We start from the raw sequence: 17579 nt of genomic DNA, 5'->3' as shown, positions 1-17579 counted from the left end.
ACAATTTGGCCAGAAGGCAGAGCATTGGAGCATTAGGAAGAAATTGCCCAGAAGCCCATTTCAGCCTGATATAAAGATTACTACCAATGGGAGTTGTGCAAAAGTAGATTGGACTGCCTTGTGAGGAGTTATTGTATTATCCCACTGGAGGTTGGGATATCACCTAGGGGGAGGACATGAAGGGGTCTGTTGCTCAGGAATAGCTTGTAGGAGATAACCACTGAGAGCCCTTTCCACTCTAACTCTTGGATTTCTCATATTTTCTTCCACAGCCTCCTGCCCTGTGCTTTGCAGTGGAAATGGACAATACATGAAAGGAAGGTGTTTGTGCCACAGCGGCTGGAAAGGTGCTGAGTGTGATGTGCCCACCAACCAATGTATTGATGTGTCCTGCAGCAACCGTGGCACATGCATCATGGGGACCTGCATTTGCAATCCAGGCTACAAGGGAGAGAGCTGTGAAGAAGGTAATGGTCCTCCAGGGAGACCCCCTGTATTGACCTCATTGTTCTTGGAGACTGTTCTTTCATATCACCTATTTAGCTTCTTCTGGATGGCCATGCATATTGATGATAATAGGATTTCTTCATGATAGACCTCTGAGTTAGTTTGGAATTGTATTATACCCATTTTACAGATGAATGCCCTAAGGCTCAGAGAAATAAAAGTGAGTTGTCTATAATTATATACCTAGCAAGAGGCAGAGTTGTGATTCAAACCTACATCTTCCAAATTTAGATTATTTGTTGGTGGTGTTTTTTTTCCCATTACACTCAAACTCCTCAATATCAATCACCTCAGCTGCTAAAATAGTCAACCATAAAGAGGAGAAAGACAACTGGGAGAGTTTTGTAGTCATTTAACTTTCTCAACTTAAAAAAAATTCACATTTTCAAGAACTCTCAAATTCTGCCTCTCTTTATATTGAATATATATATATATATATATATATGTCTTTTTTATTCTTTATAAAGCAAATTGAAGACCTTTTAGAATAAATAAAGCAGAAATTGGATAAGGGATTAAAACTGGAGTTTGACACCAGATTTAATATATGAAAGACTTCCAGTTACAACAACTTTTATTCTTATATTCCATGTCCTAAGTTTCCTTTTAGCTCTGAAAATTTTTATTTTAATAGTCTGTTTTCTGCAGTTTTCCCACATCCAGTATTTTTTATTTAAGGTTCTTACCTTAAGGACTCATAGAACAACTAGATAGTAAACTAGCTATGAAACACTGGAATTCTTTCTGAAGTTATATGGAGATAGCTAGAATAAAGGAAAACTTTAGGTGGGAATATTGGCTAGCATTTATATAGAGCTTTAAAGTTTGCAAAGGATTTTACATACATTTTTCTCATTTGAGCCTCATAATAATTTTGTGAGATAGGTGCGCTTATTATATTGATTTCAAAGAGAAAGAAACTGGGGTTGAAAAAAGTTAAGTGACTTGCACAAGGTTACATATCTAGTAAGTGTCTGAGACAAGATTTGAACTCATCTTCCTGACTCCAACACTCTACCCACTGCACCACCTCTAGTTTCTATGTATTAGCCTAGGTCTCTTCCCGAGGGTCAAACAGAGCAAGTCTAATTCCTCTGCCTCAAGAAAATCCTTTAGATATTTAAAGACAAGTGATAATAGTCTTCTCCACTCTAAATTGATAGAATAAATAGAATAATAATGGTCTAGATATTTGTATAGTAAATATTTTGTGAATAAAGTTTGTGGATAAAGTGCTTGAAGTCAAGATAGCATAAGTTTACATCTTACATCTCAAACATGAATATATGATAGATCCATGTTGTGGGCAAGTTATTTGACATCTATCTCTGAGTCTCAGTTTCCTTATCTGTAAATTAGGAATAATGACAGTGCCTCTAGTATCAAACTTCTCAGATCATTAATTTATGTTGAGGTCTAAGTGAAATCATGGCTATAAAATACTTCAAAACAACTGAAAATAGTTTATAGATATCAAAAACTATGATTATTTTTGGCATCTATATGAGAAGCAGAATAGAGAGAAGGCTAGCCTCAAAACCAGTATTCAGACCCAGGTTAAATGACTTTGGATGTTACACTTCATTTTCCAGAGTCAAACAGCTCTTCTAAAATTGTAATTTCCAGAGGAGGTGTCAACCTTGAATTGGGAATGGGATTCTCCTCGGTCAAGATTCACTAAACCAGTCCCTATAGTTATCCCTATTGGAGCCTATAAACAGATCATTCACATGGTTTCATTTTTTCCCATTGAAGAAGAAGAATATTTTCGTTAAAAATAATATTCTCAGAATTTGAAAAGGATGAGTGAATCATTTTATGAAAAATATGGCCAGTTCCCTAAAGCTGGGCTAAAAGACAAATTCCAAATCTTATTGGGCCTCTGCCCCTTTAGTTGCATTAACTTCAGTTGGAATCCCAGGTGAGCATCTGATGAAAGCACATGGACCCCTTTTAATCATGAATCATTTTTTTTTGTTCAAGACACATGTGGAGGGAGCCTCTGGGTTGATGGCTTTCATCTGCTTCTTCTTATCACCATGTTCTCTTCAGGTAGAAACAGAAAGAGCCCCAAAGAAAACAAGATTTCCATTGTGGCCCATGTGCCATTTTTAACCCCCATCATATGCTTACCTCTCACAGGAAGAACAAAATTCATATTGTCCCAAATAAATTTGAACTATACAGTGTGGAAAATCCACAGGATATTTATAGGGGTGGGGGAGAAATCTAATAAAAAAAATCTTTGATTTTTATTATTTCTTTGAAAATAAATGTTTTTCCATCTTGATTTCTTTTCTGAGAAGGGCCATCTGGTATTGATTCTTTCTATTATTTCTCCATTTCTTTGGTGCAGCTTGGTTGAATTTTCTTGTTTATAATAAGTTTTCATGTGCAACTCCCTCTTTCTCTGCCCCTCCCCCAGCTCTAGAATGAGTTCAACAATGTTTACAAAACATCCGCTAACAAGCTTATGCAGTTTTTGCTTCTCTATGTTCTGTACTGCACTATCCTGTGTTTTATAGCGTCTGAATGGTGCCAATAGGACTTTGAGGGGTAGGGGTTTGTGAGGGGAGGAGAGAGGTGATGGGGAACAAGGCACCCAGCAGCGAAAAATGAGAAATTACTCTCTGGGTACTGAATAGGGTCTAATAACTTATGTGATCAATGTAGCATGAAGCACAGTAGGGAGAAGGCAGTGTTTGCAGCCCCATGTTCCTTATTGCATGATTATTGAAAAAAGGTCACAATGATGTCAAAAATGCCAGTTTCAAAGGAGATACTTCCAAAATCATAAATGTGGCCATTTGGCACAGCTTCCCAGAAAGAGATAGAAAGAGAAAGAGAGTCAACAACAGAGAGCAAATGTGAAATTCACTTCCAAATAGGTCTGTCCCACTGAATGTTCCCTTGTACCCATGCTCTCTTCCTTTCCTTCCAAAACTTTTGCCAAGCTACAGTTTCATAGAATTCAAGGCTAGAAAGATCATAGAATCATAAGTCTTGAGCTTTTGAAGACAAAGATTGATTCTTTGGACCTAACAGGAGAACTGGAACATACTCAATGCATAATGAATGCTTATTGAATTGAATTAGAAAGCATTTTAGAGATAATCAAATTTAGCCCCCTTTCTTATAAGTAATCCAAAAGAGTTTCAATCATTTAGCAAGATTGCACAAATTATCAAGCCAGTTGATTCAAATTCTCTTTACTCCAATGTTCTTTCTGGTAACCCCTCCCCCATCTATCTGTTTATTTATTTGCAAGACAGTGAGGCTAATTGAGTTGCCCAAGGTCATATAGCTAGGTAATTATTAAGTGTCTGAGACTGGATTTGAACTCAGGTCCTCCTGACTCCAGGAGTGATGCTCTATCCACTGAGCCATCTAACTACCCCATCGTGATATTTCTTAAGGGACTTTTACTTACCTAGTCTAACTGTCCCATTTTACACAGGAGGAACCTGAAGCCCAGAGATATTTGAGAGCCTTCTGTGAATCACAAAATTTAAAATTCTGACAAAACTTCTCTAACTCCAAATCTAATCTTCTTTCTTTCTTTCTTTCTTTCTTTCTTTCTTTCTTTCTTTCTTTCTTTCTTTCTTTCTTTCTTTCCAAGGCAATGTAGTTAAGTGACTTGCCCAAGGTCAACAATCTAGGGAATTATTAAGTGTCTGAGGCCAGATTTGACCTCAAATTCTCTGGACTCCAGAGCTGGTTCTCTATCCACCATGCCACCTAGCTGCCCTTCTGGTGTTCTTTCCACTCCCACCATACCCAGTATCCTAATTATATAGATTAGAATGCTGAAGCTCATAGGATAGCAACTTGTCTAGGGTCACTTAGACAGTAATTGTTATCAAAGGTTTCTTGACTCCCAGGGTAATGCCATTTTGCATGAACCCCCTCAATGTAGAATATCTTGAGCCCAAGGTTTCATTCTAAAAGATTTCAGGGATTTGGAGGAGAAGCTCAAATTTCACCTTCTCCCAGAGTTTCTTGTCTCCTATGCTGAATTGTTGGACACTAGCTAAACTTTTGCCTATGAGTCTTGTGAAACTTTTCAAGCATGAAAAATGTTCCTGAGGATTATATTAAATAAGATGTTCTGAACCACACATTCCTCTCCCCCTGCTCATATGGTAACTCTTTGCGCTGCATCAGGGAGACCCTGAGCTGCCTTCTCTTTAGGTTGAAGCCTCCTTTAAAACTTAACCTTCTCCTGGGTAACCCCACCCCAGAGTCCATCCCATTGTCAAGTCAAATAGAAGATTAATTGCCTTGAAGTAGCTTCTTGTCAGTAACTTGGTGATCTTTGTTCCCTGCTCAAACCATCTGCGGAGATCACAAGAGACTGTTTGCCTATTTCCCAGCCCTGTTTGTCCTTATTAAGACTGAGGATGACCAGGGTCACATGCTCAAATGATTCCCTTGTTCCTAGCTCCCTAACAGTGGAGATTTATGGACTCATCCAACCCAGCATCCCAAGATCCTCAAAGGTTGCTCCAACTGAAAACAAAGGGCCAGAAACTCACCTGCCTCAAGACAGCAATTACTAAATTCTTTGCCATCAAGTCAGATGGGCCCCTGGATCCAGGGAATTAATGTCCCCACCAACTTCTTCCCTGGGTTCTAGGAACTGAAATTGGTCACTAATATTTTTTCTCCCCCAAATTACCAGAGTTGGCCAAGAGGTCATTCTTGAAGAATTATCGGTGATAGCCATAAAAAAATTCTTTGTCTTCTGTGGTTTTCTTTTTTAAAATTCTCTCCATTATTCTTTCCTTTTTTCTCCATTTTATTTTTCTTTGCTTCTTTTCCTTTCATCCATTCTAAAGAATTTACCTAGGAACCCCCAGTCTGAATAAGCTGGTGCATTTCTGAGAATGAGAAAATTGTTTTGGAATCAGAGGACTTAGATGAATCTCAGACCTATAGCTTAACACATCAGCATGATCTTCAGCAAAATCACACACATAATGCTAGATCTTATTTTTGTCAACTGTAAAATAAAGGAGGTGTGTTTACAAATCCTATGAAAAATTGTGCACACGTATCCATACACATAGAAGCATACACACACAGAAATGCAATGAGCTCCTGGGCCTATGTCTTACTATAGAATGGGAGTGACCTAGTAACATGAGATTATGTAATGTAAGGAGTTTGGTCCCCTTTGCCTCTATGATCCCTTACATCTCTAAATCCATGATCCTGTGGAACAAAATGGAATACAAGTCATGAGCAATTCTACAAAGCTGAAAAGACTTTGCTTATGGACCTGGTAATGTAGTACACATATCTATTATCCAAGAACCAGCCTAACTACAATGGAGATTAATTTCTTCAGCCACAGCAATTCCCAAAGACTATCTATTAAGTCAGAGAGAGGCTATGATGTGCCTTCATAGAAGCCAATAAAACCAAAAAAAGACAAAATCACAGTCTCTTGAGATTTAGACCAAAGACAATTTTTTTCTGAGTTCTCCCCCATAAGCCTAAATGCTCTACAGGCACTATTCAAATCTTAAGAAAAAGGAAGTATTAACTTTTCCTTGCAAGAGAAAATAGAAAAATAGTCTTTTATGGTGAAGGTTGGGGGTTGGGATGTATAATCTTAGCCAGGTGGTGCAGTAGTGGAACACTAGATATGTAATCAGGAAGACTTGAATTCAAATTCTATCTCAGTCACTTACTAGTATTATGACTTTAAGTAAGTCACTTAATTGTTCTCAAGATTAGTTTTCTCATCTGAAAAATGGATCTAATAACAATTGAGAAGAGGTAAAGGGCTTTTTGAATATTAAAAATCTTATATAAATTCTAGGGATTATTATTATCCACCCCCAAAAATTAAACCTTTGAAATTCTCTAAAGTTTTACACTTGAAATTGGAAATATTAAAGGGGAAATATATAATTACCTCAAGCAAAATGGGAATTGTAATAGAATAAAGTGCTAGGCTTGATAGATCTTCCATAGACATCATAAAACTCCTTATGTTGTCTCCAGTGCTGTTATTCTCTTATAATGTGAGCTTCTAGAAGGCAGAAACTGCCCTGCTTTTCTCTTTGTATACTCAACACTTAGTCTGTAATAAACACTTGATAAATGTCATTCATTCATTCCTTCATTTATTCATTCTAGAACCAAAGTCCCATTGCCCAAAGGCAGTCTCAGATAGATCTTTGAGTTGATGACCTGTCTCCTTTTTCAATGCAGTGGATTGTCTGGATCCCACCTGCTCTGGACGAGGAGTCTGTGTCCGAGGTGAGTGCCACTGTTCCGTTGGCTGGGGAGGCACCAGCTGTGAGACGCCAAGGGCCACGTGTTTGGACCAGTGTTCAGGCCATGGAACCTTTCTTCCTGACACGGGACTCTGCAGCTGTGATCCCAATTGGACCGGACATGATTGTTCAATTGGTGAGTGTGAATCTGCCTTGTAGAGGGAGAAAGTGGGGCAGGGTTTCTGCTTATAAATTTAGCTCAATGTAAGATACCAGTGCAGCCCCATTCTCAGTTACTGGTGGAGTAGATTTTTCCATGCCTCTTATCTCCTGTGTCCTTGCCTTCTGACCTATAGCCCCAAGTCCACCTGCCATGGTAAGGTGAATTTTGGAAATGAAATGAAGGCCTAAGAATATAGAAGTCCCTCAGAGCAGGTGTCATGGAAAGAAGATGGAGGTCCTTTATGGGATTTATTTATCTATAAAATGAGGGGATTGAACTAGATCGTCACTGAGGTACCTGTTCATTCTAGACCCAGGATCCTATATAAAATCCTGTTCAAGTCAGCATAATCTGCACCTTCCACCAAAAAAACCATACCCTACACGAAATGCAGAATTTTTTTATGCTAAGTAGAGTGGTAGCTGCTTAGACAAGGGCCATCAACACTTTCACTCACTGCTTCTCTCAGTTGCAGAAATAAAAACAGCAGAAGGAAGTGCCATGTCATTGATCTATTTATTGCAGTTCCCACCCTATGGAATTACAGGGAAGGTCAGTTACTGCAAATTGTCCAAATTTTAAGAAATTTGAACATTTCCTCAGAACTAGGGACTTGGGAAAATTTTCATCTCCCACTTGATTCCCTTTTTTCCTTATCCATCATACTTTCTTTGGCATCTTTGGGTTCCTATGACACTGGACCCAGGCCCACAGTAGACTGTAAAATCAATGTATATACCTAGAGAAGGCAAGTTTCTCTGGTGGAAATTAATTTGTCTTTGTCAAGGAAAGTTCAGGGATGATTTGACTCTGGCATGAGGTAGTGGTGAAACCTGAACTTCTCCAGTTGGTACCATATCTGATAGCAGGTTTCTGACATTCTTCCTATGTCTCCTGGAAAAACCATATCCAGGGAAGAGCATTCCTTTACAAGAGTGAAATGTCAATCAACTTATGCTTTATTATCTGACAAACTGTTATGTGGCATAAATAGATCCTTGGGATATTGTTGGGAATCTTTGACATTGGTTAGCTAAGTGACCTTCAGCAAGCATGTCTCTTTAGGCCTCAGTTTTCTTAGCTGTAAAAGGAGATTGATTGGAACAAGCAGTTTCTAAGATCCTTTGCAATTTTAATAGTCTCTATTATAATGTGCCCTCTTGCTCCATTATTTCATGATTCTGTGATTCTATGGTCCAGAACCTGGTAGGGGGAAAGGTTGAAAACATTTATTTTGAATTCCAGTTGCTAGTTTGGATTCCAGTTCCTAGTCTCCTTGACTTGGATAAAAACTCTATACTCAGGCTTAGACCAGTTTTTATCCTCTTTTGTTAGGCATGTATGAAGACATGATTGCAAACACAGATGTTCAGGGCCACGTAAATAATTCCCTTTATATTGCACTGTTTATGGCCTTATAATAAACAGCCCTCTTAAAATGGCGTAGACTTGCTTTTGTTCATTATGTGGCGATGAAGCTAATTTATGTCTGGTGTATAGCTGTCTATTGCATTGTTAATCCTTGATGAAATTACGTAGCTTCTGATAGATGCAGTTATGTTTTTTGTGTGAGATTACTAAGTATTCTTTGCTTGGCCTCATAAAAGGAGACAACACAGTCATTAGGAGGGGATTGCTTTTAGAGCCCCAAGGCCTGTTCTTCCTTAGAACTGTGGACATAGATCCCAATGATGTTTATCAGATGGGTGCATGCTGCCTTAAATGAAAAGAAAGTTTTATGCCTAGAAATGGCATTCACTGGGGCCCATGGAAGAGAAGATATGTATTTTGAGAGCACAGATCTCAACTCACCTGACTTTCCCCAGTATTCTCTTGTATAAACCCATGCCAATGTGTCCAGTCTTAACCTGACCATAATAAGAGGAGGCTGGACCAAAGGATGTCACATCGTCCTCTCCAGCTTTAACTCCTGATTGTAATTCTGTGAAAATTATTGCAGTTTTCATTTGGTCTTGTCTCATTTGGTTTTTACAACCCTAGCCATCAGAGTAGTAAAAATCCCAGAAAAAGGGGTTTGACTCCTCTCAGCCACATATGTCCTGTATGGCCCTGGATAACCATTTATTCCTACACCTTAGTTTCTTCATTTGTAAAATGTATGGGTTGGATCCCATGACTTCTGTACTGATCTTGGGTCTGTGATCTTGTGATCCAAAGTAACATATTCACTGTTTACATAGAAGAGAAAACATTCATGAAAAATGACATTGCTTACTAAAGGTGACAGTTATACTTAACTTTTCTTTTCCAGTCTCCTATATTATTGTTATTCTCTTTCATAAACCTCTTCCTCTTCCTATCAGCCAATAGACCTAATAGCTATTCCCTAAAGTTGGCATCTCTCATTTAGCTTCAGGAAGATTTTCCTTCCAACATTTTTTTTTCTTCTGATTTGAAAGTGGTTATTCTTGGCCTCTTTGCTTCATCTCTCTCACCTAAACTAATGACTGAATGGGCATTGCCTCAATCAAACTGTAACCTGGGAAAGACTTTACTCTAAAAATCCAAAGTCTTCCACTGTGTCCAGGGCCATTTCTAGTCATCCTAAACCATATCTGGCCCCTGGACCCAGATGGCTCCAGAAGAGATAGTGAGGCTGGTGACTTTACAAAGCCCCCACCCCCACTTAAATCCAAATCACTTGTATGTCACAACATTTCCTCCTTGATGTCATGATTTCCTTCAAGAACAAAGGACAAACAATATCAGACAGACACTTTTCACGGGACTTAAATGTACTCCATGTCTTGAAGGTAATCCCTTCTTCCTTCTAGCCCTTAGAAATCCTAGCTTCCCTCAAAGCTCTTCCATGTTCCTCTTCCTACAAGAAGACCTTTGTGATTCTTTCAGTTGCCAGTCTCCCTGGTCCCACCCACTCAAATAACTTTGCATTCACTTTGTATATATATATATATATTTGCATTTACTCTTATGGTTAAGTGTTATTTCCCATCCACACCCACACCTGTCTGGTATAGAATGTTGTCATTGTTGATCCTGGATTCTCAAAGAGGACCAATGATATCACAATACCAACTTCCCTTTGGATAAAAGGCATCTCAAAATCAACATGTCCAAAACAGAATTCACCTTTCCTCCTAAAACCTCCCCTTTCCCTAATTTTCTATGACATTCTAGGGTATCAAGATTCTCTTAATTACCCGAGTTGATAATATCATTATTATCTTTGATTCCTCATTCACTCACACCTACTGCCATAACCCATCTATTCCAATGCTTGTTACTTCTACCTTCACATCATTTCTCCACTCATCTCCTTCTCTACACTCATACAGACAGATTCAGGCTCTCATAATCTTATGTCTAAACTATTGCAGCAACTTGTTGCTTGTCTCTTTGCCTCAAGTCTCTCTCTATTCCAATTCATCCTTGATTCATTCGCCAACTTAATTTTCCTTAAGTACAACTCTGACTACATTACCCCTGTGTTTAACAAACTCCAGTAGCTTCCCACTTGGAATTCAGGTTGCCATTAAGGAGAGGCTACTTATTGGGTAGTCTAAAACTGCTAGTAGCTTAGTGGATAGAGCACAGAGACTGGAGTCAGGAAGATCTGACTTCAAATCCACTCTCAGGTCCTTACTAGCTGTACTAATCATTTAAGCCTATCTGCCTCAGTTTCCACATCTATAAAATGAGCTGGAGAAAGAAACAGCAAATAACTGCACTATCTTTGCCAAGAAAACCACAAATAGGGTCATGAAAAGACAACAGCAATTGAATAGCCATGGGCCCAAGCAACAGATGTAAATTGAAGATGAGAATGAATTCTACTACCCACCTATAATCACAGGATTATAAACTCAATGTTAGGTTCATGGTATGCTCTTATTTACCATTTACTAAATTGTAGTTGCAAGTTTAACTAAAATGCACTTCAAACCACTTAGGTTCAATAACAAGAAGCCAACAGATAAATACTTAGTGTTGCATCAATAGGGTGGCCATGGAGCTGTGGCTTCTCCAGTTGGCAGAACTGCTCACAGTCTGTCTTATCCCCTCAGAGAAGCAAGCTGTCTTTTCATTGAGCAAAGCAGAGGGCTGTTTGGCACAGAGAATGAAACTTAATGAAACCATTCTGAATCAACACACCCTGCATTAAACAACAGAACCCAGTAATGAAATATGAGCTAACATGTCACTGAGCTCCTTGATTTGGTTGGATGAGACAAAGAAGTTAGATTTTTATACAGGTATTTACTCTATTTCCAGCTACCTGGCTTCCAAGTCCTCTTTAGAAGCTCTCCTCATTGGAGAAGCCTCAACTAACTGACCACGGGGTTAAGGCCAGCTTTCTTCAGGGGCATTAGGAGTTGAGCTCATTCTTTTTTAAAGTCCTTACCTGCTCTAAGATTCAAGAAGTAAGCACAAAGGAAGCTCCAATCTTGAGCCACAGTGATTGACTCTACCCAGTTCTACTACTATTGTTTAGGAATAATGGGTAGAAGTTACAAAAAAAGATGATGTAGGCTTCCAAATTAGAGCTGTTCTAAAGGAAATAAATGGGCTGCCTTAGAAAGTAGAACATTACTTTTTCTACTACAAGAACAAGTACTTTTTCTTGGCCTCTTTGGCCTAGAAGACTTTTTTTTTTTTAACGTCAGTTACCTTATATTCATTTTATATCTATTGGGAGATTACTTGTTTCTTCCTCCCATTAGAATTAAAGCTCAGTGATGGCAAGAATTATCTTACTTTTGTCTGTATATTTCCAATAACTCTCACACAGTAGGCTCTTAATAATTGCTAACTGATTGCTTAAAAGCCAAGCTTCCCATCAGTTCTGTTGTAGAGGAATGGGTTGAAGTAGATGTCCTTAGAGGACTCTTATAGATATAAAGTTCTGGAATTCCATTTCCTTTACCTTTTAATCCTGTTTGAATCTGGTTTTTTCCTTCCGTCTTCATTTGAATGGGGCATCAAGGAAATAAATATTTGGCTAGAGTCATAATTGAGTGTCCATACAATGGTTTCATAATATCCCTTCCACCAAATATTTTCATGATCCAAAGGGTCTCTGTACACTTAAAGAATGGGAAATATTTCATGATCTTACCTCATAGCTCCTACCCAGAAATCTTGAGGGTAGATATTCCCTGCTTCCCAATGTACTTGAGACTAACTCCTCACACAATTCAACTTGGTGGGGGAGGGGAGAGGTAAAGTTTTATTTTAGGAAAGAAATAAAACAAAGATCTTTGAATGAATGATTGTTAGTCCCAAGATGTAGGTAAATCTCTAGAAGAAATAACAGTCCTAAATATGAGAACCCTTCCTGAAGAGGACCTGTTTCTTAACCATGTCCTCTCTTGCCCAGTTTTCCTCTGCAATTAAAGAGGAGAGGGGCATGTTTTTTTCACTCTACCCACCCTTTCCTACTTCTCAGTGTCTCCGCATGTTCCTTCCCATTCTCCTGGCCACCCAACCTGATAATTTCTCAGGCAAAGGGAGTAGAATGACCCCTTGCTTCCCAATCTTTTGACGCTAGATAAAAGCTAACATATCCCTTCCCTTTCTTCCCTCTTTCCTCATCATTTTTGCATTCTTCGAAGAGCTTCATGTATCACCAGGTGAATTTTTAGAGGGGATGTCACCTCTATTCCCCTTCATTATTCAAACAGGAGAGAGAGAGAGAGAGAGAGAGAGAGAGAGAGAGAGAGAGAGAGAGAGCGCCAGTGCTATAAGGAAAGTATACATAGGGATAAATAGAAAGTCATAATATTTAACTTCAATTTGACAAGAGTTTATTGCTTAGTTTCAAAAAATCAAGTACATGTATACAAAATGGGGCAGGAGAGGGGTGCAGGTGCATAAATGAAAGTTCCTGTACAAAAGACCTAGTGCTTAGTACTGAAAACTAAGCTTATTGCAAGTCAACATGAAATATGCCAGTTGATAGTAATAATTTAGAAAACAACAAGCAAACAAACTGCAGCTCCCAAAATTATAAAGATCAAAAGTGCTCCCAAAGATGAACCATGAGAAGACAGCTTCCCCCCCACCTCTTTGTAAAGGTTGAGAGAGATCTATGGATGGGACTCATTCCATATTGTTGCATATTTTTTAATGTACTGATTTGTTTTGTTGATTTTTTTTCCTCTTTTTCCTCTTTTTTTCTTTTTATAGAATTTTTGTTTGCCTTAAGTGAGGGTTCTGGTGCTGGTCGGGGAGTTACAGGCATAAATTCTAGTGATACAAAAGTGAAAGATATCAATAAGATTTTTTTAAACTCCTTTTTATATGCTGCTTTAAGTACCCTGTGAGGTTGATGGTACAATTAGGGTTTTCCCCATTTTACTCAAGTACCCAAAGGAAGTTGTCATCCTAATGTGGGCACCCCCACTAATGATTTGGATGATGACCTATTCATGCTTTCCTGGGCCCACTGTTGTTCATAACCTCCCATAGGATGACAACAGGAAGTCTACTTGACATGCCAGAGGCTTGCCTTGATTTCTCTGGACAACTGCAAGACTAACCACGGAGACTCCTGGCCTTCCATCAAGTCATCACTCATTATGTCTGTGTGATCTGCCTATCTTTTTCAGCAATACAGTTCCTTGGTGGCATCCTTTGTACTGCTTCTTCTTTATAATCATCCACACTCGATGTGTTGCAACCCAGTCTTGCCCTCCTTCATTGTCCTTTGGGTCATGCTTAATTTCAGTTCTTTGGAGAGTGAAGTACTCCATGACTAGCAGCTGTGCAGGAAAAACCAGAAGAATATTAGTCTAAAAACTGAACCTTTGTTTCAGAAAAACTTGGATTTATTAAAAGAACTTCATGGTTCCTGCCAAGTAATCCAACCTGCTTTCCTCTTCCTATTCAGTTCTGGCTCTAGCTCATTGTCCATTAACAGCATCTGTCTAAGAGAGGCCTACTGTCATGCAATAATAACTGACATTTATGTAGAGCTTAGAGAGAAAGAGGTTTATAAAATACTTTACATCCTCCATTTTATTTGGTTCTAACACAATCTTATGAGATTAAGCAGTTGACATTAGTCCCATTTTACATATAAGAAAACTGAGGGGGAACAAAACAAAGAAAAGAAAAGAAAGAGAAATAACTGAGGGTCACAGAAGTCAAACGACTTTTCAATAACCTTATATAATTGGTAGTGCAGTTATTATCTGCCCAATCTTCAGAGTGGTAAAGGATCACATAGACTTGAAGTCAGGTCTCTGACTCTAAATAAACCCAAGGTTCTTTCTCCATTCACTCCATGATGAGTAAGGAATACTTTTTTTTTCCTGACTTTTTTCACAGTGAAGTTTTTCCCCTATTCACCAAATAACTGAGGCTATCCCCAACACCGCAGAGCACCTGCACTACTTATGGAAGAGGCAGGGAACATCCAACCTTCAAGCCAATATAAGGCCCGTGGTCTGGCACTGCTATGGCAACTGCAGGCAGGAATCAAAATTCAATAAATATAGGAACTTTAATTAAATGTCCAAGTGTCCCTTGATTTTTTTTTAGGTTTTTTTTGCAAGGCAAACGGGGTTAAGTGGCTTGCCCAAGGCCACACAGCTAGGCAATTATTAAGTGTCTGAGGCCAGATTTGAGCTCAGGTTCTCTTGACTCCAGGGCCAGTACTCTATCCACTGCGCCACCTGGCTGCCCCCAAGTGTCCCTTGATTAAAAAAAAAAGTTTCCTATCTCTGACTTCTGGGATAAAATCTAACTCCCTGGCAGAACTAAGTATCAGACTTTTAAGACAAAATCCTCCTATAGAATTCATACTGTGCTCAAGGCTAGCCAAGGACATTGCTACTCCAGAAAACTGCACATCATTTTATCTCCAAGCTATCTTCCCTTCCCTTCCCAAGCAGCCCTGCTCCTGCCTATGTTGCATGTTGCATCTGCTTTTGAATCCACAGCAGTCACATATCACTACAGTGCCCTGTCATCTCTGGCTCCTTCCCACAGTCCGTGTGAGACCACATAGTTCTCATCTTTGCTGAGAGCAGCATAAGAACAGAACAGAAAATTAAACTTGGAAATTGAGACCATGAAATCAAGACAACCCTTAACTAATTCAGATGCTAATGGATTAGAAAGGTTTTAGGCCATGCTCCTCTTGGCAAAGAAACTGCTTTGATTGACAGCTGTCCTGAGCAACAAATTCCCTTGCTTGATATTCAGGACTCTCCAAGAGCTAACCCCAGCTTACCTTTCCAGACTATTCTTAGTTATGTACTCTATATTCTAGTTAAAATGTACTACTTAACATTAATGTGAATTATAGTTTCCTACCTCCATGCCTTTGCTTCCTTATCCCCATGACTACAGTATCTTCCCATTCTTTATCCTTATTGATAAAATTTCTTCCCATGTTAAAGTCTATCTTTAGTGCCAACTCTTTCATGAAGCCCAAATCTATTATTCCTTTTTATTAACAAACTCTTCCTCTCCTTAGTCTATGTATGAACTTCTATTTTTCCCCTCTCTTATTCACTGATTTTTTTGGCATTTAATTAATCTGTCACCAAGGATTTATTAAATACCAACTGTATGCTAGGTCTTGGGATACAAAGACTGAAATAATTCCTTCTCAGAAGGAACTTATAATTCTAATGGAGAATTTTATTCTATTGTAATATATTTATCTTCATGTCCTATACCCCTACTGACCAATAAACCACAAAAGATCAAGAACTGTGTTTTATTCGAATTCTATTCCTACTCTGTTGTTCAGTCATTCTCTGATGTGTGTCTGACTCTTTGTGACCCCCATTTGGAGTTTTCTTGGCAAAGATACTAGAATGGTTTACGATTTCCTTCTCCAGCTCATTTTATAGATGAGGAAACTTGAGTAAGTCAAAGTTAAGTGACTTGCCCCAGGGTCACAAAGCTAGTAAGCGCCTGAGGATTTGAACTCATGTCTTCCTGACTCCAGGGCTGGCTGGCACTCTATCCACCATGCCACCCAGCTGTCCATTTCTACTATAGTGGTCTTCATTTAGCAGATAAATCTAAAATGTTGGCCAGGTTGAATCAGCACCTTTGGCTGACCCTACATTCACTCTCAGACTTTCCCAGGTCCATGGAGTATAATGAACAGAGTCTTCATCTAACATTAGAAAACCTTAATTTGAGTCTCATCTCAACATCTGACTATGTGACCCTGGACACTCATTGAGCCTTTGTTTCCTCATATAAAATTTTGATAATAATACCTGTTTTAAAACCTGCAGCAACTGTACAGAAAGCCTTGCAGAAATGTGAGTTGCTGGGGCATCTAGGTGGTGCAGTAGATAGAGCAGTGACCCTGGAGTCAGGAGTACCTGAGTTCAAATTCAGCCTCAGACACTTAATAATTACCTAGCTGTGTGGCCTTGGGCAAGCCACTTAACCCCATTGCCTTGCAAAAACCTAAAAAAAAGTGAGTTGTTTTTAATGCATTCCTCATCTTTAGTGTTATCCATTCTCTCTCCCACTAGGCATGTTTTGCTTAAATGAATTTTTTTTTGGTCAGTGTCTCTGGTTTCTCTAGTCTGGAGGACTAGAAACTGCCTTTCAAATGTATATTCCTGCAGGTGCTTTATTGCCTTTATAATTTTCTGTAACCAAAATGAAGACCCTCTGAATGGTTTCAAGATGTGGTGAGTTTCCCTTTGCTGTAGATCTGCAAATAGGGCCTGGTCCAAGAGATCATCTGTTGAAGATAATCTAGAAAGGATTTATGCTTCAGGTTGGATTGAAAATCCCATGATTCTTTGAATCAGGAAATTAATCAAAATTCAACCTTTCTAGGTATATATGCAGTGTGATAGAAATAATACTAGACAAGGAGCCAGAATCTTAAACTTGTAGACAATTAAGGCTGAAAAAAGATTTAGATTATAAAATGTCAGAGCTCTAGCAAATTACTCCCATAAACATACCTTTTAGCCTTATTTTCAATTCTTCTTCTCTGTTAGTTCTTCCTTTATTTCCTATAGATATGATCATCTCTCCTATCCTTAAAAAGAACCTTTAATTCACCATCCCATTTTCTTAAGCTATTATCCTTTATCTCTTCTCTCTTTGACAGATAAACTTCTAAGGGGAAAAAAGTTGTCTAGAGTTGGATCTTCCCACTTTCTGTTCTCTCATTTCTCAATCCTTTACAGTCTGACTTTGGACCTCATCACTCAATTGATATCATGCTCACCAAAATTCCTAGGAAACTGTCAAATCCAGTAGCCTTTTAACAATCTTTATTTTTCTTATATTTCCTATTAATATATTATTAGATTTTCTTACATTTCTCTTACTGCCACCTCTTATGGCATTGTTCCTCCTTGGTTCTGCTCCTACATGTCTAGGAAATTCTTTCCCAGTTTCCTGTAATGGTTCATCAGAAATCCATATCCTTGGTGTGTTATTCTCCATGAGTGGGTGTCCCTTGAGGTTTCAACCTGGGTCCTCTTCTTCCTCTACACTGTCTTGATGATCTCATCACCTTCTGTAAATTTAGTTATTATCTCTATGCAGATGACTCATACTCTCTCTGTCTCTCTCTTTGTGTCTTTCTGTATGTTTGTCTTTCTATCTGTCTATCTCTCTATCTGTCTTTCTCTCTCTCTCTCTCT

The 17579-nt window shown here is 38.7% G+C and overlaps 1 protein-coding gene across 7 annotated transcripts in view; it reads left to right on the top strand.

The window, feature by feature from the left end:
• TENM4 (teneurin transmembrane protein 4) overlaps positions 1 to 17579 on the top strand; it is a 1252272-nt gene that overhangs the window by 1046463 nt on the left and 188230 nt on the right. For all 7 annotated transcript variants that reach the window (XM_074216997.1, XM_074217000.1, XM_074216995.1 and 4 more), the window contains 2 exons: positions 273 to 467; positions 6730 to 6930. In XM_074216997.1, the coding sequence (XP_074073098.1) occupies positions 273 to 467; positions 6730 to 6930 (396 nt within the window). The remainder of the gene's footprint in view (positions 1 to 272; positions 468 to 6729; positions 6931 to 17579) is intronic.

Source organism: Macrotis lagotis, chromosome 1 (genome assembly GCF_037893015.1).
Source record: "Macrotis lagotis isolate mMagLag1 chromosome 1, bilby.v1.9.chrom.fasta, whole genome shotgun sequence".
Lineage (NCBI taxonomy): Eukaryota > Metazoa > Chordata > Mammalia > Peramelemorphia > Peramelidae > Macrotis > Macrotis lagotis.
The sequence above is the reverse complement of the archived record's forward strand: the minus strand, read 5'-3'. Positions and strand labels throughout refer to the sequence as shown.